General features: G+C 45.6%; 2 protein-coding genes across 2 annotated transcripts in view; one reads left to right on the forward strand and one right to left on the reverse strand.

The window, feature by feature from the left end:
* The window catches only part of BID (BH3 interacting domain death agonist), a 536402-nt gene that overhangs the window by 500052 nt on the left and 13825 nt on the right, over positions 1-22525 (forward strand). The gene's annotated exons all lie outside the window — the stretch shown is intronic.
* Positions 1-22525, reverse strand: part of CACNA1C (calcium voltage-gated channel subunit alpha1 C) — a 704641-nt gene that overhangs the window by 24213 nt on the left and 657903 nt on the right. Inside the window, exons 34-39 of the mRNA XM_078849824.1 lie at positions 20609-20674; positions 15645-15736; positions 14521-14686; positions 13529-13656; positions 11275-11371; positions 9338-9445 (exon numbers count right to left, since the gene is read on the reverse strand). Coding sequence (XP_078705950.1) covers positions 9338-9445; positions 11275-11371; positions 13529-13656; positions 14521-14686; positions 15645-15736; positions 20609-20674 — 657 coding nt within the window. The remainder of the gene's footprint in view (positions 1-9337; positions 9446-11274; positions 11372-13528; positions 13657-14520; positions 14687-15644; positions 15737-20608; positions 20675-22525) is intronic.

The raw sequence follows: 22525 nt of genomic DNA on the forward strand, positions 1-22525 counted from the left end.
GTTGTGTCACACTGTACGATAACAAGTAAGAGGAGGTTACTCACCTGTGCAGTAACTGACGTTCTTCAAGATGAGTGTCCCTGGTGGGTGCTCCACTCCAGGTGTTGCTGCACCCCGTGCCTTCGCTCGGAGATTTTTACAGCAGTACTTGCACGGGCCGCACACTTGTGGTGCCTCGCTCACGTGCCAAATGTGCCTCAATAATATGTGCACGTGGTCTGGGCTCTTCAGTTCCTTCTCTACACCAGAGACAGCTCCAAACTCCGAAGTAGAGGGGAGGAGGGTGGGTAGTGGAGCACCCACAGGGACACTCATCTCGAAGAATGTCAGTTACTGCACAGGTGAGTAACCTCCTCTTCGAGAGAGAGATGTCCCTGTGGTGCTCCACTCCAGGTGACTGAAAAGCAGTATCTCTTAAGGAGGTAGGGACTTCGGATTTGGTAAGAAAGCTGTAGACAGGACAGCTCGGCCCATTCGAATGTCGGTCGGGGTCCTGAGTAAGAGCATAATGTTTAGCAAAGGTATGCTCTGAAGCCCAGATGGCAGCGTTGGAAATACCTGTGGGGGGAATGTTACGTAAGAATGCCACAGACGTTGACACAGATCTGGTGGAGTGTGCTCTAACAGAAGTTGGAGGATTCATCTTCTTTAGTTGGTAGCATAGGCGGATGCAGTCTGCTATCCAACTGGATATTCTCTGGGTAGAGATGGATTTGCCTGTGGATCGTTCTGCGATTGAAATGAAAAGTTTAGGGGAAGCCCTAAAGGGCTTAGTCCTATCCAAATAAAAGGACAATACTCTGCACACATCGAGTATGTGCATTGCTGATTTGAAAGTGTTCACATGCGGTTTAGGAAAGAAGGTTGGTGGATGGATAGGTTCATTGAGGTGGAAGGAGGAATGCACCTTCGGAAGAAATTTAGGATGTGTTCAGAGCGTGACTTTGTCTTTAAAAAATATAGTGTACTGTGGGTCAACATAAGCGCTCCAAGTTCTCCTACACATCTGGAAGATGTAATGGCAACTAAAAACGCAGTTTTCATGGATAGATGTGAGAGTGAGCATGTTGCAAGTGGCTCAAATGGATGGCACATCAAGCATGTGAGGACGAAGTGTAGGTCCCAGGGTGAGTGGGTGGTCTAATGTCCAGGGATAGGGTCTGGAGGCCCTTGAGGAACCGCTTTGTGATGGGGGGGGCGAAGATAGTAGCGTTTCCCGTCTTATTGTGGAAAGCCGTAATTGCTGTTAAATGTACCTTTACGGAGCTAAAGGAGAGCCCAGATAGCTTAAGTTCTAAAAGAAAGTCTAGTATTAGTGAAAGAGGGGTGTAAGCAGGAGCGGTTTGCTTGGCGGAGCACCAGTGAGTGAACCTAGTTCATTTATGGAGATAGGTGGTATGTGTGAACTGTGTTCTGCTATGTAATAGTACTCTTTGTACCTGTTCAGAGCAATTTAGTTCCTCATTAGAGAACCATTGATGAGCCATGCTTTGACGTCCAGCCATTGTTATGTTGGCGTGATTTAGTTTACCCTTGCGTTGTGATAATAGGTTCAGAAGGGGGTGGGGAAGTGGAATCGGCGGGCAAAGTGACATCCTCGTTAAAAATTAGTACCATGCTTGTCTGGGCCACGTAGGGGCTATTAGTATGACTCTGGCCCTCTCCTCTCGCATTTTTGTAACACCCTGTGAAGAAGTGGTATCGGGGGGAATGTGAATAGGAAATCATCACTCCATTTGATGATGAATGTGTCTCCCACCGAGTGCTTTCCTAGGCCCACTCTGGAACAGAATTTCGGGCATTTTTTTTGGTCACGGTTGCAAAAAGATCCAGTCATGGATAGCCCCATATTTTGAATATGTTGTATAGGATGGTATTATTTATCTCCCATTTGTGATCTAGGGGAAAAGATCTGCTGAGCTTGTTCGCAGTGGTGTTTAGTGAACCAGGTAGGTAGGAGGCTGAAATTTGGATATTGTGTTGGAGGCACCAATTCTAAAGTTTCATAGGCTCCGTGCAGAACGAGTGGGATCAAGCTCCTCTTTGTCTCTTTATATAAAACATGCAGGTGATGTTGTCAGTCATGATCCTGATGTGTTGGTTCTGGATGTGTGGGAGAAATTGGAGGCAGGTGTTGCGGACCGCTCGAAGCTCTAAAAGATTTATGTGTAATGAAGCTTTTGTAGGGGACTAGAGTCCCTGAGTGGTGTGGTGTGCCATGTGAGCCCCCCCAAACCGTGAGGGGAGCATCTGTGGTAATTACAACAGAGGGGGACTCCTGCTCAAACGGGACTCTGAAGCAGAGGTTGTGTGGAAGAGTCCACCATGTGAGTGAGTCCTTGACTTTGGTAGATATGGATAGAAGTCTGTTTAGGCCGTGCACATTCGGTCTGTAGACAGTGGTCATTCAACCCTTCAGACATCACATGTAGAGGCGTGCATTCTTGACCAGAAAAGTGCAAGAGGCCCTATGGCCAAGAAGTTGCAGACAGTTCCGGACAGTGCCCTGCAGGCTGTTTTGCAACTTGGCGACAAGATTCTTTATGGTGTTGAGTCTGTCAGATGGGAGAGATGCAAGTCTGGTTATGGAATCAAGGTGAGCTCCTATGAACTCTAGTAATTGAGTAGGAGTTAATGTGGATTTGTTTTTGTTTATTTGTATGCCCAGACCCTGGAAGCAGTCGAGAGCTTGGATGGCCTCCCTGAGAGTCTGTGCATTGAGCAGGCAATCGTCCAGGTAGGGAAAAATTATGACTCCTTTTTTCGTAGGTGCGCCGTTGCCACCACGAGAATGCAGGGTGCTGTTGAGAGGCCAAAGTGCAGAACCTGTATTGGTAGTGGTTTGAGCCTGTAACAAATCTGAGAAAACGCCTGTGGGCAGGGTGTATAGATACATGAAAATAAGCATCCTGCAGGTCGAGGGCTGAAAATCAATCTTGCTGCTCCTGCACTGGAATTATGGCTGTGAGGGTAACCATTCTGAATTTTAGCTTTTTGACGAATTTGTTGAGTCGCCCGAGGTCAAGGATGGGTCCCCATCTCCCACTTTTATTTTCTGTCAAAAAGTGGTGGGAATAAAAACCCTTTCCCCTGTGCTGATTGGGCACTGTCTCGACTGCTCCTATTTGTAGAAGATGTTGCACCTCTTGTTGGAGCAAGTGGTCATGAGAGAGGACCCTGAAGAGGGACGGGGGGCGCGGGGGCAGTTGAGGGTGTATGGACAGGAAAGGGATGGAATAGCCCAATCGGATGACCTCTAGGGCCCATCTATCCATAGTGATGGCTCCCCAGTTGTGGTAGAATGGGAGTAAACGGTGACCAAAAAGTTGGATGCAAAGTATAAGCGCTGGAGTAAGTGGGAGGTCTTGTATATCCTCAGCTAAGGCTTCAAATCTGCTTATGAGATGGAAGGGTTTGCAATGGTACTGATGTTGTGGGGCGTCATCGCTGATGCCTGGGTCTCTGGCAGTGTTGCTGCTGGTGGTCATATGACCTCTGTTGTTGTGTGTAGGCCGGGTATCGTGGGCGTTGGTAAGGCTGATACCTGTATTGTCTTCTTCTAGGTGCTGGTGCCTAGGGATCTAAGCATCGCTCTGGAATCCTTCATTGTGTGCAGCACCTCATTGGTTTTTGCTGCAAATAACTTCTCGCTATCAAAGGGAAGATACTCCATGGTGTTTTGAATCTCACATGGGAAAGAAGAAGAGGTAAACCATGAAGCTCGATGCATCATTATGACCATCGTGGTGGACCTGGCAGCTGTGTCTGCAGCATTGAGGGCAGCCTGCAATGCCGTGTGGGAAATAATCTGCCCTTTAGAGACTATTGCTTTGAATTGTTGTCTCTTGTCCTCTGGGATGTCATTAATAAAGTCCATGAGTTTCCCGTAATTTCTGTGATCATATTTGGCCAGTAGGGCCACGTAGTTTGCCACTCTAAATTGTAGTGTGGATGATGCATAAACTTTGTGGCCGAGTAGGTCGATTCTTTTGCTGTCCCTGTCAGAGGGAGTGGACTGGAAATGCTGCTGTTTGTTCTTTTGGTTGGCTGATTCTACTACCAGTGAATTTGTTGCTGGATGCGTGAAAAGGAATTCTGAGCCCCTGAAGCGGATATAGTATTTCCGGTCTGCCCTTTTGCAGGTAGGGGATATGGTGGCTGGGGTTTGCCAGATATTCTTGGCAGGGTCCATAATGGCTCCATTAATGGGTAGAGTGATCTTGGAGGAGGTCAAAGGTTGTAATATGTCGGTCAGCTCATGCTGAGTCTCCAACACCTCCTCCAGAGTGATCTTGAGCTCATTGGCCACTCTTTTGAAGAGGTCCTGAAAATGAGTAAAATCATCCGCTATTGTTGGGGGTGGGGGCATAATAGCCTCTTCCGATGAGGTGGATGAATTATTATTATTTTGGGAGGGTTCAGGGCCTCCTCATCTGCATGCACCGTTGCAGGAAGCTCCTGTCTGTCTGTCGCAGAACTGTGGATGGGTATAGAAGGAGATCTAATGTCACCTCTGTGTGGGCTATATCGGCTACCGTGATGCCTGCTGTAGGACCCCCATGGGTTTCAGTAATGCCATTGTCAGGGGAAGGGCATGGGTGCTCCCATCCACCGGTGTCCATACCAGGGTGGTAAGTCCCTGGGTCTTCTTGGTCCCATGCTAGTCGGGGTGTGAAGGGGGGAGGAATGGTATGGTGAAAAAACTCCCTCCACTTCGTCGTCCCCATTACTAGAAAAGTGAGAGGGAATAGGGGATAGCTGTCGGTGCTGTGCTGACGGTCCCGGTGAGAGATCGGTACCAAGTAATGGAGAATGTGGAGTTGGTGAGATTAGCAAATCGCTGGAATGAATAAATTGTGGTGCCATGGTAGAAGGATCCAGAATATACAGCGCTGAGTGTGGCGGGGGTGCCAAAGGGTCGGCCGGTGCCGATTGTTGCAGCACTGTATGCATAGTCATAAGTGGCTGAGATGTCGGTGCCAGGACAGCAACCATACTTGTGCGCATCACAGGCATGCTCAGCTGAGTAGGCACTGAGTCCTTTGCGGTATTGTGTGGTGCTGTATTAGAACAGGCAGGAAACTTTAAGCCCTGTTGCCTCGGCACCGGAGTGGTGTGTACCGGCAGCAGCTGGGGTACAGACAGTGCCAGAGGTGCCCAGAGCGTTGTATGTGTTGAGCCACAGAGCGGTCGGCACTGACGAGACAGACCTGTTCGGAGACCATTTGGATGCTGGCTGGTCTCTGTGAGGTGATGAAGCTGGCTGTTTTTCTGTTTTTTTTCTTCTCCTTTGGACTTAGGAGGGCTCTGTCTCAAGTAGGACTCCTGACCTGGGTCAGAGGCAGGTCTGTGGGACTTCTCCATTAGGATTAACTTGAGTCTCTGTCCTTTTGTGCCCTACCCTTCAGTTTATTGCAGTGGACACATTTTTGCGGGACGTGGGATTCTCCCAAACAGCGAACACATTGAGAATTGCCATCAGAGATAGTGATGGCTTCTCTGCACGTAGTGCATCTCTTAAAACCTGGCAAGCCAGGCATAGTATAAACTGTCTCGCTGACAGAAAAAGAATGGGAAGAAAATTTTTTTTTTAAGAGAAGGGGGAAATGAAACTTATTTGACTAGAAAAGACTACATAAACTGTATAAACAACTAATAATCTATCTAAAGCGAGAACTAATTGAGCGAGATTGCTGAGCTTCGTCTCAGGCTGGGGACGATGGAAAAGGAACTGAGGAGCCCGGGCCGTGTGTGCGTGTTACTGAGGCACATTCAGCGCATGAGGCAGGCAGTGCACGTGTGAGTACTGCTGTAAAAATTTCCAAGCGAAGGCACAAAGGCGCACCAACACCTGGAGTGGAGCACCCACAGGGACAGCTCTTGAAGAAGAAGTAGTGGTTTCAGAACTGCTATGGACTTTGCATCGTATGTTGTGAACTAGTAAAGATGAATTATTTTCCAAATAATAGAATTTTATTCAGTAACAAAAGCTGTGCAAAGAGAAATCTGTGCAATTTAAAAGCAAATATATTAAAAAATGAATACATGACTGGAATAGAACTTAACAAGGGATGTTCATTTTACCTACACATACAGCAACCGTGGCTTTCACAGCTCAGCGTAGGTGAAGCTGTGGTTGTCTTTAATGTCCCTCACAGTGGAGTGGTAGGGGTAGGGATGCGGGCCTTGATGCTGCAGGGAATATTGAGGGGGCTGTAGGGAGATGTTGCTTGGAGTTACCCAGGAACTGCAAAGGGAGGTACCCCAGGATTGTTGAACCTGTAGGTCCACAAGAGTCTTCAGCATCTGTGTTTGCTACTGGAGAAGCCTCACTGTGTCTGGTGCATCTCCCTCTCCACTTCCTGCTGGGAGTCCTGGGCCTTTCTCCTGTCTGCTCTTTCCTTCTCCAGGGTCTCTGCAACATTCACCCTTCAGGCCCTGTGCTCACAGTCTGATGCAACATTGACTTGCAGGATCTCACTGCACTTGTCATCCTGAGTCCTCTTCTTTCTCCTCCTTATCTGGCTCAGGCATGCCAGGTGTGTGTCGGGGGAGCCCCCTCAGGGCTGCAGTGGCAGCAGCTGCAACAAATCATGGAGTTACCGCTGTCAGTACAGTCACAATGGAAAGTGAAGATTCAGAACTCCCTTCCCTGGCTCCCCATAAGATTTAAACAAGACATGCTTACTGTCACTTCCGCTTCGAAGTGCTTGTGCGCCGTGCCACTCAAAGCACCAGTCACGCTGAGAGTGGCCTGCCTGGGTGACAGAAGTGAAAAGGGAATTGCTTGGCTGCATGAGACTATGAGTATAGGGCTATGGCACTGAATACTGGCACCACTGTCCACAGGCAGTGGTGATTTTAGCTGATATCTCCCTCCTGAGGGTATCAAGGGCACAGAGAGCACAGCTGTTGCTGGCATCCTGAAGACGATTTGGCCCATATGCTCCTAGCCTACGCACTGCAATGGTGCCAGCCTAAGTTATCGCTGACTGGTGTGGGAAAGCGTCCTATGGCAGAGGAAGAAATAAAACTGCCATCCCTAGAAACCTTTGGCAGGGGATTGCAGATACTGCCAGGAAAGTTCCATTGCGATTTCTCAGGAGGATTCAAGGGACACCTCTGTGTTCCCAAACAAACCGCCCTACATGCTCTGCCTGCCTAACTCTCCAGGGGAATGAAAAGCAGATAAAAGTGCTCTCTCTCTTTCATCTACCGCTACCTGTTCTAGCACAAGTCAATCAATGAAAAGTTGATAGCTACATCCTGTTGGATTGGGGGCCCCATCAGTACATCATTTCAATGGGAAATACAATTACACACTTACCCGAGCTTTCTTCCCCTGCATGGGCTCGCCTGTGCCTGACTGCTGGGACTGACTGGACTGCGGTGGAGACAAAAACAGGTCCTGGCTCACGGCATAGCAGGACCCCCGGTCAAATGTTCCTCTTCCTTCTCCTCCTCCTCCTTGCTGTTCATGCAAGGTGCTGGTGACTTAAGCTCCTTGGAGGTCTCTACAGTGGTCTGTGGGGTGGAGGTAGGCTCTCTCTCAAGTAAGGCATGCAGCTCTTTGTAAAAGCAGTAGGTCCGCAGCTCAGCAGCAGATTGACATTCTGATATTCTTGATGCCGTTCCTTCACTTCCATGCGGCACTGCCACTGATCCCTGCGTACCCCTTCTCCTGTGTCCCCTGTGTAATCTGCTCAAAGATGTCCACATTTCTACAGCTGGTCCATAGCTGTGCTTGCACAGCCTCTTCTCCCCGTAAAACCAGGAGATCCAATATCTCCTGTCTACGCCAAGCCGGAGCACATCTGGAGTGGGTAGCTGGCATGGGCAGCTGGACAGTTGCACACAACAATAGAGAGCTGCTAGGTGTCTCGCCAAGCTGGACAACCAGGAGAAGACATTTCAAAAATTCATAGTGCTTTAAAGGTAGGGTTGCCTTCTGGTCTCCACTGACCCCTGGGCAGTGGTGTTCACAATTGTGACCTGAGTGGTTAGTGTCGGGCACTGTGGGACAGCTGCTGAAGGACTGGTAGGGTCAACATAAGTAATGCAGTGTCTACACTCACACTTTGCCAACCTCAGTACATAGACCCTGGCTCAAAGCTGTTCTGGGAGGGGATGTTACTGCAACGCTGGAATGGGGCACGTACATTGGTGGGAGACAAATGTAAGTGTAGACACGTGCACAACTAGGTCAATGCAAGTGACTTATTTGCCAGTTAACCTGACATTGTAGTGTAGACCAAGCTTAAGGAAGCAAAGTAGCATTTTTCCCCAGGAGATGATTAACCCATGGAACAGTCCGCAGAACGAAACAGTACAAGGAGGAAGCACAAAAGAGTTTGAGGCTAGGACAGATGTGAACGTCAAATCCTGTTTCTGGTTCTATGTGCTCTAAAATGGGAGATGGATTAGGGGGCCCGAAGGTTGGTTTTTACCTGAGAAATGCCTCTGTTTATGGCCAAGATCCTTGGTCAAGCTGTCTTAGCACAGGCTCCAAGGACTTAAAGCCACCTTTGTAGCTGATCCCCTGAGCCTGAGGGTAAGAAGGGGCTGACTCAGCCCCCAGCGTAATTTAGAACAGGATAGGTTACAGTTCTATTGGCCCAGGATTGCAAGGCACTCTCAGCCATGTCCTCTATTACCTCCGACAGCTAGGGAGGCCAGTACTGGGTGGTGCTTATATGGCCAGACCAACTCCATGCTACGTTTGGACTCCCCTACACAAGGGATCTCCTCAGCTGTCCTTTATGGCAGTTCTCCTCCTGCAAAGGTGACAGAGTGGGGGCTAAGGATCTAGCCCTCTGGACTGGCCAGTGATTGTTCTTTGGCAGCATCTTTTCTCGATCCTAGAGTGGTCAGTAATTTCAGGCTGCTACCCCAGAGCCTATTTGCTGCCCTCTGAAGGTGCAGATTTACAGCTTTGGCACATATGCCACATTTCCCCCTCTTTTCCTGACTGTTATCTGAGCATTCAGTACGGCTGCAGCTTTAGTTGCAAGATCATCTAAGAGGGAATTCTAGGAAAATTACTAATAATCAGAAATGATACTACAAAGGTACCAGTTGCCTGGATGACGCTTAGCTAGAAACATTGTACTGTTCCTCTGAGGTGTTATTCCTTTCTACACATTTACATTTGCTTCCCATGCCAAACACTCAAAGTGAATAGCTGGAATCATTTTATGCATGTGATCTCCATATGTCATTTTCAGACCTAGTAAATTTCAGCATAGGTGTCATCCATCTACACTCCCAGTCACATGCATGAAATAAAACCACATGCGTCGTACACATTTTTTGAGATTAGGAGGTGCAGCCTGAACAGGTTACCTTCAGTTTTGATCCTCAGTGCTGTTCTGACCAACGCAAAGAGGGTGGCATTAAACATGACAGTCCCATCACTGTTCAGTGGCATATTCATAGAGACTAGGCGCTAAGGGGTAGGGAGAAGAAACAGAACAATCATGCAGTCAACACACACTACTCAGCAACACGTTTTTTCTCATGCCCTCACACCACCCTCCTGACTTATCACCCCTCCCACCAATGCGGGCACAGTCCATGTGCTTGGTTACCCAGATAGGAAAGGATGCTTCATATCATCATAACAGTAGAATGTGTTTGCCCAGAGGCATATACTATAGTACCTTAATGTGGATAACCCTTTCTAGGCCAGGACATACTTCATCTCTCCACTTTCCCCAGAAGCAAGTGGGCATGTACCCACAATGCATCTACGCAGACTGGTATTTATTACAGTAAAAGCAACATTTTACATTTATATGGCATCTTTAATTCCTAATGACTGTGAAGTGCTTTGCAATCTATAAGGAATCACTTTGCCCACCACTGAAATGTAGCTACCTCTGGTGCAGAGCTGTTTAATAGATCACAGAAACTCTCCACCACCTTTTAGGACATGAAGTTAATTCCATATCCTACTGCAACTGCATGGAGAATTTTAGTGAGGCAGACTATAGCTGTCTAAATCAGAATGTGGATGATAATGCAATTATCTAATTAACATCCTTCCCCTTGTGCCAGATGATCTATAATGACACAAAAGCCTTGATTTTACATTTTATCCTAAAGGTGGGACTTTCACAAACACTTTGCCCCCAACACCTCCACACTGGGCATGGTTCAGTGCTGACTTGGAGGGAAAAATGCCAGCTGCTGACTCCCCAGCTCCACTTTCTGCAGTTACTGGGTTTCAGTGATTCAACCAGACCCTGCTTAGCAAGAAAGATCTGGTAAAATAACAGGCTGAAGTGATCTGGTTGCAGCCACGAAAAGTAATGTATTTCTGCCCAAAGCTTTGTTATATTCTAAGACTGATAATAACCAGCTACAAGAGGAACATGTCAACTTTATAAGACTCTGAAGAAGGACAAATCTGTCCATAGATGAGAAAGGAAACACTAAGGCTAGAAACAGATCTGTCACAAGGGAAAATCCTTTCTGATGACTGGAAGCTTTTAACTAAGGAACTGAGGAGGAAATTTTCACACAAAGATTCTCCTCCTCTCCCATCTCCTCTTATTTCAATATGTAGGTAATACTGCTGTTTAGTCTGTAGACATTATTTAAGGAATGATAACTCATCCCAGGTGCATTATTAGGTACAAGGAAAAATCTAAAAGCTATTTCCCCTCCCCTGTTATTTCTGTCTATCCTTCAGAGACCATATATAGCGTATCTATTTATCTGTCTCTACTGCATGCATACATCATTGATGTTTGAGGACTACAGTTATCCAAGAGCCTTATTAGTGATATGGCTAATGGATTCCCACCAGGGCACTGAATTCAACTAGAAACTGCCTGCCATCTCTCAGCAGAAGAGCCCTGGGGGAGGTTACTCCCATCTGAAACAGGCAGGAGATAGGATTACAGAATACTGGGTTATCGGAGTAAACACATACTATTCCTGGCTTCCCCATTAGGGGGCAGCAGACTTCCTCAGATGGGTCTTTATAGCCTACATGACTCTGTTTCTCCAGATAATATGTCTATAGCATCTACCACTATGTATACCTGATCATTCCTGTGCCAGGGATTCTGCAAACTCTAGCAAGGAGTCTATAATGTAGGCTAACAAATGGCCTGACTAGAAGCTAAGACAGCAGCAAGCAGTGTTTACCAGATAATTCGCGAGAACCTACGCTCTAGATTATCAGTAAATAAAGCTGTAATTTGTTACATCTGTGCTTCCTCTGATGTTCTTCCCTCCTCCAACCTCCCCCCAACTGCACTGTCTTACTTTGCAAGCCACTCGATGAGGACAGAGCTTCCCAAAGCCCAGCGGAGGCTGAATCCGCCGGAGCAGCGTCACCACGTCCAGGTGTTTGATCCGTCCCCTGGGGAAGAAAATACAATATCAATGATATAAGGGCCTGCCAATCCATCTGGAGAGGGCCTGAGAGCAGATGCTGTTAGAAACATATATAGAAGGTCTCCATCCCAAGATTGCCAGAACCATTCTGTGTTAACGTGACATAGCAGGTGGCTTTATACGGTGCCTCTCATACTAAGTGTATCTCTCCAGGCTTGCACAGCCATGAGTTAGCTCCTACTAGTTTGACTGTGTAAGAAAACACAACAATCATTATACACTTAGGCCAATATTGCAAAATTGGCCATGGATTTCAGTGCCCCAGTTTCTATGTGCCCAACCTGACACTGTGGGCACCCAAAATATTGAATCAGCCAAAATCAGTGGTCACCTTTGAAAACATAGGCCTTAGTAAACAGCATTGCAGACAGGGCTGGCCTTGTGAGCCATGCACGAGGTTTCTCTTTTCCTTGTGCTCTGTTTCAGACACAACCCTGATCCACCACCCCTCAATTCTTGTTTATGCTCCTATCTGTCTCTGCGGCCAGCGGGCAATGCAAAGAATCCAGTCCCTTAATGCCTCCATACACCCATTTTGAAAGCTGCAATTTGGCTTTCCAAACTTTGTAAATGGGTCACCAAAAGTGAAAAACTCAAACGGGGAAGGGATGGGAGTTGCCACAACCAGAGTTGGAATCTCAGGCAGGCGGGGGTGGCATGGACATACAAATAGGATTGAGAAAAAGAGACCATTCACAGGTGGATCGTTACAGGTGATATTTGTCATATGACTCCAGCAACCTTATGGCTAACCCTGTTTACAAACATCCTGGGGTTGTTTACACATGAGAATTAATCTGGAATAAAGAAGGATGTGAATTTCAAATAGGTTAACTATTCCCGATTAACTCCATGTGTGGATGCTCTTATTCTGGAAATAAGAGTGCCTTATTCTGAATTATCTTAAACCAAGTGGATTAAGCTAATTTGGAATAAAGCATTCTTATTCAGGAATAAAACCATCCACACATGGGGTTAGTCAGGGATAGCGCCTCAGGAATGGCTATTCTGAAATAACTTCCCATGTCAACATGCCTTGGATATTAGGCCTGTTTTATTAACAAGTGGAATGTTTATTTCAGCACGGAGGTTATCCCTTATCTTTATCGAAAATTGCTCTGGACAGCCACCAGCGATGGCCAAAAGGGACCTCTGTTTAAATGTCACTTCCAACAATGTGACACAGCCCCAAACGCTGCACAGCCAGAATTAGCTATGAATCCAATGAGTCTTGAACTCATGATCTCTTTGTCAGAGCCAAGTAATTTACACCCACGTTAAGGCCCCTTTACAATGTCAGAGTGGCTTAAAGAGGTCTTGTGTAAATGAGCATCAGACCCAAGAGTGTTTCCGACTGAGCCATATTGGTGCCTGTGGGTCAAATTCTCCTGTCAGTTGCACTTGTGCAAACTTATTAACGTCAGTGGAGTTGCAGGGGTGGAACAGAGGGGAGAATTTGGCCCTCCACATGCAATGCATATTTGCAGTGATGCAGGCTGTGGTGGGCACAACCACATAGCGGCTGGCTGGAATGACACATGGAAACACAAAGAATGAACGCTGCAGCTTTGGTGTGAGCTAAATATGGGATGCAGAGCAGAAGGCATAAAAGTTACAGAATCCGGGTCTTATAAGGGCTCAAAGACCTGTTTCTATGGCTACCCAAGAAGGGTCAGACTGGCCAGGTCGCAGGCCAGTACTACAGCAAGTGATCCAGTGTACCAATCCACTCAACAAGCCTCCTTCTTAATGCACATCCCCCACTGGCCTGTTTATTAATCTGATAAATGGCCTATATTTTTCCAAGCTGTGCACAATTTAAAATTACGTGCAGCTGGGAAAAAAAATGCAGACCATTTACTAGACTTTCTACTGCTCACATATCCTGGAAGAGCTGCTTCTGTATCTGATTCACATGTGGAGAGATGGGGGAGGTTTCAGCTTCTGCTTCCCTTTTTGAGTTTTCACAGAGATTTACATATACTGTATTCTTGCCGGATTTGCTTCCTGTCATGAGAAGATGCCACCCTATTGCATTGGGTCTGGGATGCCAGACTTTTCAGAGAATAGAGACTGTGCATCAGAAGTTAGCATTTTCTAAAGTTCAGGTCCGGTCACTTACTTGGCTTCAGGGTCATACTCTGCCCAGATCCTTTTAAACTCGTCAAGGTGATGTGGCCCCAGAATGGACCAGTCCCGCGTCAAGTAGTCAAAGTTATCCATAATAACAGCTACAAAAAGATTGATAATCTGCAAAGACAGAGGTGATGTGAAGGAGGAGGCATGTAACATCAGACTTTCCTTGGCTTCCAGTTTGCGTCCAAAGGCTGGATTTTGAATTATACGGTCCTGTGTGGTTTGACTGTCTCTCTTCTCATGAGTGATACCATGTCAAGTGAGATAAGCAGAGGCTCTTGATTTAAATGGGAAGGTGTTGGAGGCAAGATGTTCTCAGCAAGGACCCCTCAAATCTTGCCCCCCACAACTGATTGATGAAGCCCATGTTTGCTGAGCTTTTGGGTATGCTGCAAGGCCTACCTATTTATACAGGCTTTTTCCTGGGAGGAGCCTGGTTTTTTTTCCCCTTGGGGGCAGAGTTGGAGTCATTTACTGGCATAGAGCCAAATGGTTTAAAAATATTGTAGACATCCTAGGAGGGTGTTTGGAGCTCTAATGGCCAGCTGCACAGTGTGTGCTGCAGTAGTGCATAATAGCAGGAGAACTGTACTGCCAGGACGGAACAGATGCCAGTGGGATATGCCGTTTTCACAGTAATAGAAACAGTGGATAAAAAACAGATTGAAGGTAGGAGGGAAGGTGGGAGTGAGGCACTGGTGGCCTCACTTCAGACCTCAGGCCACTAATGTGTTCTTCTGATGGGGGGTATCCTTGTTTATGTTGTGACTGGCTATTGAGCTTGCTCTAGAGGGAGGCGCCTGAGCATGAACTGTGGGGATCAATTATCACTGTCATGTGAGGCCATTGTGGATAATGTGTATCAGATTTTCCATGTATGAGTTCACTTTTCTGCTACACAGTGTCAGTGCCCAGGGAAGTCAGGGGTTACTGGGCAGTCACAGGCCAGTACCATTTGTGCTGCCAATGCCGACTCACCAAAAAGGCACAGAGCATGTAGAAGCTGATGAAATAAAAGATGGAAAAGCTGCTCCCACAGGAATGGTCGCCTTCAGTAGAGTTGGTTGGCTCTGACTCGGGATCGCACTTCTTGTCTGGCAGACATGCAAGCATGATGTCCTGCCAGCCTTCACCAGTGGCACACCTGGGGATAAAGGGATACTTGAGAATGGGGAAGTGAAGTCAACAGCGACCACTTCAAAAGGGAAGCAGCAGTTAGCACATGAAGAGCCTTCTCCTGCTCTCACTGAAGTCATGGCCTACATATAATGGGTGATGGGACAGGTTTAACAAGAACTGGCATGTCCCTCTCCTTCTACCTTTGTTGCTATCATAATGTTATCCATTACTGGAGCACCTGCTTTTGTATACTCTGGATACGGGGCTGCCATGTTCTGACCAGATGCTTGAGGAGATTTTTGTGGGGCTGGAAAGAGAGTGTACAGGGCTGGAAGGAGATCAGCATTTTGCTACTCCCATTTTGCATTCCCTCATCCTTTTCTTCCCTGTCCTCTCCTGAGCTGCCCATTTCCCTTGTTCTCATTCCCTGTAAACCTGCAAGCAATGTAAGAGTGCTGTACCCCTGCAAACTCTTTCCTTCAGTACATCCAGTCCTCAGCACTCACTGCCCTGCCTGACACAGATAGTCAGAGCTGGGTGCCAAACACCAGTTAGGGGAGGGATGATGTGTCAAACTGAGCAAGGAACAGTGCCCTGACTGGTGTTTGGCATCCTGAGTACATACTCCACAAGGGAGTGTCTCAGCTGGGATGATCAGATTTGATGCTTCAGTGTGTAACTGGTCACCTCAGGGAGAAAGAAATAATTCCCCTCCCCCACACGTAGTCCACTGAACAACTGGATATATGAATTTGTGGGTGGGGGTACTGCCTTACTCTGATATGTCAAGTATTGGCCATTGCTGGAGGTACGAGATCAGGCCAGGCGGACCAATGGTCTTCCCCAAAATAGCAAATCCTAGGTTCTGGATTTGGGACATTGTATTTCTAATCAACTCATGATCAAGATATGGTAAAAATGGAGAAGACATGTCCAGATGCACCCTCACAGACGCACCCAGTCCAAAGCTCCGAGACACGCACCTGAAGAGTAGCAGCACTGCTTGAGGGAACGTCTGAAAGTTGTTGTTGCGGTTGATATCCGTGGTATCATTCAGAGCAATTTTACCAAACACCTAGCAGAAAGCAGAAGTCTTGTCAACTTAGCCATGTAGCCCCCAAAACACTCTTGTCAGCTGTAATTCCTTGCATCTTAGTGATTATGAGCACTCAAGCCTGCCCCCTTCCTACAAGATGTTTCCTGCTGGTTTCCAATATTTGCTTCTGCTCCTCCTGTTTGTGCTATATCACTGGAAAAGCACCCACACAGAAACAAGAGGCACATTCTAATATACCATTAACATAACTATTCATTCATTATTGCATGTGCCATGAATAGGTGACATGGGGATCTCATTTCAATGTGCACTCACACTGGGTGTTTTCAGTGTAAAGAAAAATAATGAGAGAGGAGAGGCTGCAATTTTTCTTCCCTTCGCTGGCTTTCCAGAGGCTCGGTCTGCACTAGGAGGAAAAGCATTGCAATAGACCACTGTCTGGACTGCCTTAAGTTCCCAGTGTCTGTAAGATGCCTTGCATCTGTACACAACAGCTGTGCCCTAGTACAGTGGAGTGCCTCACATTTGGAATTTACCCCAAAGGTTTATAGTGACAGTGCTTGGTGCTAGGAGATAGGTGTTTCAGGAGTCCCAGAATGTACTGGTGCAACCATGTCAGCCAGGTGTCCTGGGTGTGGTTGCTTCAAAACAGTTCTGACCCAAACCAGCACTGCTGCATGGACACTGGAACAGGGGCAAGAATTAAAAAAAACTATGGGCTGAATCCTGCAGTCCTTACTTGGGGCTAAACTCCCGCTGAAGTCAATGAGAAGTATGATTAAGGACAGCACAAGGACATACAGGACTTGGTGCTTGACCCTGATCAAAAATGAAGGCAATGGGAGTCTTTCCATTGATTTCAAGGAGTTCCGGATCAGACTTTTTCTGAGTAATACTTGCCGTGCTAGTGAATCCTGCAATGGCTAACCAGGAGTGCCTCAGGCAGTGAATAGGGAGAAAAGAAAGAGCAGAACTGCTATCCAGAGAGAGGGCAGGGGAAAGAGAGAGAGCATAGCATGTGAAGAGGGTGTGGCAGGATGAGGAAAAGGAGAAATCAGAAGACAAGGAGGGTGGGGGGAGGAGGAGAGGGCAAAGCATGCAGAGCAACAGTTACTGAGAGAGAAGACCTATCAGAAGCCTTGAAATATCATTTAAAGCAGAGGTTCTTCAATTCTGATCTGTGGAGCTCAGCTGCTCCGTGAAGTTACTGCCATCCAAGAGGCGAAGCTTTCATCATTGAAACAATATGAGGTCCCAATAGGAAGTTTTAATGGCTTCTTTGGATGCCTGCCAGAACTCCCTTGTATGCATGTGTTTGGGCTGCTATACAGACAGGGAAACCTATTAACAAGTCTCTTTCTATGTGTGTTTTTGTTTGATTGGGACTTTTTGGGTGTAAAATTCAACTTAATCAAATCTGCTGACAACACTGAAGCCAGGGAGGAAGTAAACACAGAGAGGCAAACTGCAGAGCGACCTATAGAGATTCGAGTCAGGGCTGTAAGCAATGCAGACAAATGCAGCACTAGTAAGCGCAAAGTCCTACATGTAAGGAGGAGAAATAAACAGCATAAGTATACAAGGGGGAAAGGTAACTAAGCAGCTAGCCCCATCATACCAAACTGACTTCATTTCTATCTTCTTTCCCAAACACATTACTGTCCTAATGGTACTTTTTAGGAATTCAGTCACTCTAGTTCCTGCAGGGAAGATGTGGGAGTAGGTTGAGGAAGGCAGGTGTCCACCAGAGAATTGCTGTCTTAAGGATCAAGTAGTGGTCTGTGATACAAGCACAGAAAGGTTTAAGAGCCACTGATTAAAAACTTGGAAAAAAACCAAAGGTGCATCCCCATTCACGTCAATGGAGTTAGATCAGGGATGAATCTGGGCACTAAGCAGCCCACTTATTAAAGGGCATCCTCCTCAGTGAATGCACCTGTACTTGAATTTTGGTATTTATCAGAGCTGAGGGAAACTGCAATTTTGCTTTGCTAGGGCTTGTGCAAACATTTTCTTCAGTTGCAGTCCATGTGGATTCATCCACCCCTATCCCTTATGCTGCTTCGAGTTACACAGGGAGCAGACTGGCTGTGGGTCAGCCTTAGGATTAAAGGAGACTGGCATTAGGTCCCCAAAACTGGAGGAGCATAAAGGTGGGTTAAAGCTATCTTGGATCCCCACCGACTCCACCAGTTTTGCACCAAGCTCAGCTTAGTCAGATCACAGAATCTAGCCCACAATCCTCAGCGAATCTTAGATGAGCAGGGTCTGAGTTTTGAGTTTGTAATGAAACCCAAAGGCAGGGGAGTTTCAGACGGTTTCAGGCTTCCTTGAAAGCATCTTGTACAGGTTTAGTTTTTATAGCCACCACTGCAAATAGCTGAGGAAGCCTTGCCAGGCCAGAAAGTTCTCTTAGAACTTCATCTACTCAGGGCTCTTTATTCCCCATCTGACATCACCATGATGCCTATTTCATGGACAGAGTGTAGTAACCTCATAGCCAGAATGAACAGCAAGAACCGAGCGCCTCTGGAGGAACAAAGAGCCTCTTTGCATGCAAATATCCTCTGTAATTAAAAAATAAATAGAAGGAGAGACGTACAGGGAGAATTACAGGAAAACAGTTCCATCTTAGAAGGGCCATCTTTAAATAGAATGCTCTTCAAGAGCCCTTTGGGCTTCTCCTGGTTCAGATCCCCCCTCTCTCTGGTGGGCATGACAGCCCCAGCTGCACTGAGGAGGCGCTGGGAGTAACTGTCGTGGGAGGACAGCTCAAATACTCAGAGGCAGCTTGAGTTGAGGCAGCCCATATTTTTCCTTTCAGCAGACAGTACATGAGGGAGTTTCCCTGTTGGAAGAGTCTGATTGTCCTTTTAACTACCCAGCTTCAACTCATACAAGGCACTGGCAGTGTTACTACAGGCTTGCTACACTACTCAGCGGTGAAACGGAGCATGAGGGAAGAGCTGCAAGTAGAAGAAGATGCAGGAGGAGGTTCCTCCCTCTTGTCCTTTCTAGACAGTGCCTCTTGGGCTATCATCAGATTGGTAGCTTCATCCATCAGCATCAATTTGTATTTTTCCACTTGTGCATGTGAGGTAGTGAGGCTTGAATATTGTTACACTTCATGTCAGAGAGGTAGCTAAGATGAACTGATAGGTCTCCTTTATATAGGAAATTCTTATGTCATTGTCAAAGTATTGTCATGCTTATGACATTGTCATCTAGGCTTTCAAGTGAGCTGCTCAACAGTGAGATACTGAAGGCTTTCTTCAAGAACTCTGCTTCAACAGGCTCAAGACAGCACACAAACTGGGGGTCATAAGTGCGAACTAACTACCTGTAATTACATTATTGCCTTTGGCACTGTATAGGACAACAAACATTATAACGGGTCTGAAGAATCTAAGTGATGAGGAACAATCAAAGACTTGAGCTTCTCACTGGAAAAGCAGAGACTAGAAGGTGACCTAGCAGAGATCTTTGGAATTTGGAAAGGGATCGACACAACTGATAGACATCTGGTTTTTCCACTCGTTAAAAACAGGAGATTTCTCACAAAAGATAATAGAATTATTGGATCATGCACCTAGATATTACAGTAACTCATTCGAGATACTATAGACAGATAGGCACACAGAGGTCATCATTAAATGGTAGTAGTAGCAGCTAGGTAAGTATAAGTAAGAAGTATTCCCAAATTGTTCCCTATACTATATAGGAAATACTAGGAAGATCTTGGTAACATTAGCTAGTTAGATTAATAAAGGCAAAACTGGAAAGTTTTAAAAGGTGACCACTCTAATTGGAGAGCTAAATAGACAGAGTTATTGAGGATCCAACAGAGACAGTCTAAATTAATTCAAGAGATAGCAAGCTTTGTTTCTTGAGAAAGAGGAGACCAGAGTAGAGAGTGAAAAGGTAATAAATTGGGATTATGATAAAAATAATTTAAAAAAATGAGACATAGCGAATCAGATGAATTTTGCCTAACCTTTCTTACGTTCTTTCTAACAATTTCTGGCTCCATTGTGAAGAATACGAACTGTGAGATGGTGAAAGACCTTTGGAAGTAATATACCATGCCTTTCTTTTTTTTGGTCTCTAACCTCTGATGGTCTGGTGGTTGTTCTGAGACTTTTGATTAACTAAGAAATGGAAAGTAAAGCTTAGTATGAAAAACCATCACCAGTAAGTGAGGCAGGAATGCAACGTATAGCTGGGACAGTCACATACTATGCACACATCAATATCTTTTTCCACTTGTCTCTATACAGTATCAGTCATTTGCATAGATTAATGCTCATGCTGGTTCCAAATTTGTTTTCGTAAGCGGAATACAATATAGTACTGATGCAGCTTCATGAGGAATTGACACAAGTAAAGAGTTGAGATGTTGGGTCTGAGCATATCTTTACTTACACCTGTGTAAATCACGAGTAACTCTGTTGAAGTCAATGGAGTTACGCCAGTGTGAAAGTGGGGTGAGAGAATAATCAGGCCCGATCACCACCATGACCAGGAGCCATTTGAACTGGTTGCTGTGTGAAAACGAGCAAGCCAGTAAACCACCTTTGATATGGCTGTAGGGATATTCCTTTGGGAGGTGCTGTGAGGTTCTTTTTAATGTATACTCCGTGGTCTGCTACACAGTGTTTTTGTTTGGTTTGGCTGATGTGGCTGTCAAGTCCTATTGGCAGCGTAAACCCAGTCAATGTTTTTTGAATTGACTCAGGTTTATTGTCTGAGCTCAACTTCATAAATGCCTGATTATATGGCTAGGAGAGGAGCTACGTGTAGGACCAGAAAATGATCTGGTGACTTCTTGTGCAACTATCCTCCCCAGAATTTCATGTGTGAAAGATAACATAGCTCTTGAGAATCACCTACCTGCATTCCAATCACTGCATAGATGAAGAATAACATCACTATTAAAAGAGCCACATAGGGGAGAGCCTGGAGGAAAAAAAATAACAGAACAGAACACATTGTATCAATTAATCAGATAACTTGGCATGCTGGAGCCAGGCTTATTTTACTGGGGCCCTGCTTTATCAAGATGGCCTGAGGAGAACAGTGCCAGTCCAGAATCAATTAAGGTCTGCAATTTATCCATTTGACCACTAGATGCCTCTAGTGATCCACATCTGATTTCACCAAGGTGCCTCAAATACAGCCATTGTATCACCCAAAACAAGATAGGCCCAATTATGCTTCCACTTACACTCCACAGACTTCAATGGAATCACTCTGTTGTACACCAATGAGAGTAAGACCAGAATTAGGTCCAATATCTGCTCGTCTTCCAAATGTAGAAATCTTATAATTAGCATCGCCCTGATATTAGCAGCAAGTGACGCTCTTTAGTGTAAAAAGAAAAGGAGTACTTGTGGCACCTTGTCTCTAAGGTGCCACAAGTACTCCTTTTCTTTTTGCGAATACAGACTAACACGGCTGTTACTCTGAAACCGCTCTTTAGTGTGACATTCTGCAGCTACTTTGGTGAAATGAGAAGTGCATAAAGTGCTAAGACCAAAGTTCAAGGCTTCTCCTGCTATGGCTGATGATATCACAAGCACCGAAAGCAGTATGAGCTATATTCCCTGCTCTGAGTTAGGTATCTATGATGGTTTTAGAGATGCGTTAGGTGTCTGTGATCAGCTGTTGAAAAGGAAAATGCAAAGTCCTGATAGCTGGTGCTGGCTTGTAAGTAGGAGATCTGCTCTGTGAGAGGCTGCGTGTATCAGCTTCCACTACCTTTAACAGGAATCCGGGGCACTCAGCACATCACAGGGTCCCGTCATAACAAAATTTTGTTTGTATTTTGTATAATGTAAAATAAAAAATAATAATGTAGCATGTATTAAATGTATTAATGTATGATTTGAGCATATCCTGCCAGCCACCCTTTTTGAATAGCGAAAAGGAATGGCCTAATATGCCATTGGTAAAAAATCCATCAGCCAGAATTTCTTTGTATCTGGACTGATTTCAAGGCAGTAACAGACCTTTGAGGGTCACCATTTTGTGGTAGGTTTAGCATTTTAAAATAAGTAAAAGAATGCCATGATTGTTTGCTTTTGCATTGCAACTTGATGTCCCTGTTCAAAATGTTCTGTGTAAATTAATTCTGTTTTGTGTGTGAATGATGAATGTATGTATTAAAAAATAAGTGTGAAGGCCATCGCTAAACCAGACGGTCTAGGGAGGAACTGGAGACAAACCCAAGGGCGCCAGGAGGTTGCAACATGCCCCTATTAAAATGTCAAAAAAGGGCAAATTAACAACTCTAAAAATAAAACAGACACCTATCAATAAAAACAAAATAGCTGTAATCAAAACCAGCATAAAATAATTCCCTAAAAAGCTTAATAAAAAACCAAAATAAAAAATAATAATAAAAAAACAATAAAAAAACCAAGCACTCATCAAACAACAATTAATTACAGCATAATGGTGCAAAACTCATTAGTCCCAACAAAAAAAAATCACTATAGAAACAGGGTTCCTTGCCATAAAACTTTGGGCTTGTCCTGCCAAGACTTCTCCAGAGCATCGTGTCGTGACCGACAAAACCCGGCTCCTCCCTACCTGTGATCAACCTAGCTTGCCACTAGATTGATCCAGACTCTGGACTAGTAACTATAACATCGACTGGTGGAACAGTGCGTGTGTGTATGTGTGTGATATGATTGAATGCATATGCTAATTGTTGTATCTTCAATAAAGGCGGAGTATTGCCTTTTCTCCTAAAAAAAAATCCCGTGTGCTTATAAGCATAACAGTCCGGCTCTAAAAGAGAAACTG

The sequence above is a fragment of the Lepidochelys kempii genome, chromosome 1, assembly GCF_965140285.1.
Source record: "Lepidochelys kempii isolate rLepKem1 chromosome 1, rLepKem1.hap1, whole genome shotgun sequence".
NCBI lineage: Eukaryota > Metazoa > Chordata > Testudines > Cheloniidae > Lepidochelys > Lepidochelys kempii.